Source organism: Otolemur garnettii, unplaced genomic scaffold (assembly GCF_000181295.1).
Source record: "Otolemur garnettii isolate 467f Iridium unplaced genomic scaffold, OtoGar3 scaffold00010, whole genome shotgun sequence".
NCBI lineage: Eukaryota > Metazoa > Chordata > Mammalia > Primates > Galagidae > Otolemur > Otolemur garnettii.
This window is the reverse complement of record NW_003852405.1, coordinates 14417351-14419581: the sequence shown is the minus strand read 5'-3', so window position 1 is coordinate 14419581 and position 2231 is coordinate 14417351. Positions and strand designations below refer to the sequence as shown.

At 43.7% G+C, this 2231-nt stretch overlaps 1 protein-coding gene across 2 annotated transcripts in view; it reads left to right on the top strand.

The window, feature by feature from the left end:
- SLC44A3 (solute carrier family 44 member 3) overlaps window positions 1-1742 on the top strand; it is a 75025-nt gene extending 73283 nt beyond the window's left edge. For both annotated transcript variants that reach the window (XM_023509832.1, XM_023509831.1), the window contains exon 14: window positions 657-1742. In XM_023509832.1, the coding sequence (XP_023365600.1) occupies window positions 657-950 (294 nt within the window). In that variant the 3' untranslated portion in view covers window positions 951-1742. The remainder of the gene's footprint in view (window positions 1-656) is intronic.
- The last annotated feature ends 489 nt before the right edge of the window (window positions 1743-2231 follow it).

The window sequence follows — 2231 nt, the reverse complement described above, 5'->3', positions numbered from 1 at the left end:
GGGGCTCTGTCTCAAAAAAAAAAAAAAAAAAAAAAAAATAAAGTAACATTCAGATTTCCATGTTCATCTTTGTGGACATCCAGTGGCAATGGAGACGCCAGATGGACCCCATTCTGTGAACAAATTTGGTACATCACAGCCTGTAATCTTGTACTGAGAAATATTATAATTACATACAGCAAAAGCCTGGAGTAAGCCTATTATCTCCTCACACCACCACTGGAAAGCCTTCTCACTTTAATCCCCAGGGTAACACTGATCACGTGTCACACTACAGTATTATCTATTCAATGGATCATCACAAAAATGATATTTATAGAAAAACATTTTTAAGTGAGAATACTTGTTGCAGTGTTAAGACAGAATAAAATTTTGTTAGATATTACATCTTGTATAAATACAAAAACTGGGGCAGATAAATGACATATACCCTTCCCTCCCACTGTTAGCTGAGTTTGCTGTTGATATCATAGCTTCTCATGTTTTCTTCTATTTCATTCTGCCAAATTTTCAGACAAGCATTCTTTATCACAGTGGCGTGTACACACTCACATACGTGCACATATGTGAGGCTATTACTTAGAACGGGCAAAAAAATAATCTTTTCTAAAATATTCTAAGCAAAAAAGATTTTTAAAAACCTCTGTTTTGGACAGGTATTGGTGGTGTCTTTCACTGTGTTTGGAGGACTGATGGCATTTAACTACAACCGTGCACTCCAAGTGTGGGCAATCCCTCTGCTGTTGGTAGCTTTCTTTGCATACTTAGTAGCCCACAGTTTTTTATCTTTGTTTGAAACTGTGCTGGATGCACTTTTCCTGTGTTTTGCTATTGACCTGGAAACGAATGATGGATCATCAGAAAAGCCCTACTTTATGGACGAAGAGTTTTTGGTAAGCAGACATCTCCTTTCCTGTTATAGTCCCCCTCGTCACAATCCCAAGTTTTGAAGATTCACGCAGAGGAGGTTCTGTGCCCAGCTTTCACTTTCTCTTCCTGAGGGCTCTGTGGGTCCTGCTACCGTGTGGCCTGAACGTCCTGAGGACAACTTGAATCAAGAGTCCTCAGTAGGAGCAGTAGCACTCCTGCCCTGGGTGGCAGGTATCTGGACACAGTAGGAGTCCAAGTCCCTTTGGTGCTAATGGCACGGTGGTCGGGAAGTGTAACCATTGACCTTTTAAGCATTTTTGTGTCCTCAAGCATCATGTCATAAGGCTGGATTTCGGGGAGGGCACACTCTAGTGTAGACTCATCAGCTTTGGTGCCAGGATCACAGATCTGCACTTCTCCGGCCCTTTATTCACCAGGCCACACCCTGTCCCCAGCGTGAGCCCAGCCCCCACACTGCTTCTATCTGGAAGTAGCAGGCAGCTGTTTGTAACAGCTTTCCCAGCAGTTGGTGCTTGTTTACTTTATCCTATATAGACAGGGATAGTTTAACAGCTCGGTGTCTTTTTTTACTGTCTGAGTCACATGATGTTTTTAATAATTTTCTTTTATCCTGTCGCCAGTAAACCGAGGGGTTGCAGCCCTTTTAGCTTTAAGTAGAGCCCGCAAAGCAACTCTTCGGTGCAGCAGGCACTGAAGTTTAACAAGCACCATTACAGATTTACAGTGTATCTACATTCTCCATATAAAATGTAAACGCGCCATTTGTACTTTACTCATTTGTAGTTCTCTAAAGAAAGTGTTCTTAATGGTAGTAGGAAACCAGCTTCAGGTCTTCCTTCCCTGGTTCACACTTTTCCAGTTAAAAAAATCTCCTTTAGGCCGGCACCCGCAGCACAGTGGTTACAGCGCCAGCCACAGGCTGAGGTTGGTGGGTTTGAACCTGGCCGGGGCCAGCTAACCAACGACGACAACCGCAACAATAACAACAAAAATAGCCAGGCATTGTGGCAGACGCCTGTAGTTCCAGCTACTTGGGAGGCTGAGGCAAGAGAATCATGTAAGCCCAATTGGAGGTTGCTGTGAGTTCTGATGCCACCCACTCTACCCAGGGTGACAGCTTGAGGCTGTCTCAAAAAAAAGAAAAAAAGAAATCTACCCCTCAAAATATTTATTTCAATAGGGAAAAAACACTCTTAAGAATCCAATTCTTGGCTTGCCGCCTGTGGCTCAAGTGGCTAAGATGCCAGCCACATACACCTAAGGTGGCAGGTTCAAATCCAGCCCAGGCCCGCCAAACAACAATGATGGCTGCAACCAAAAAAATAGCCAGGCGTTGTGGC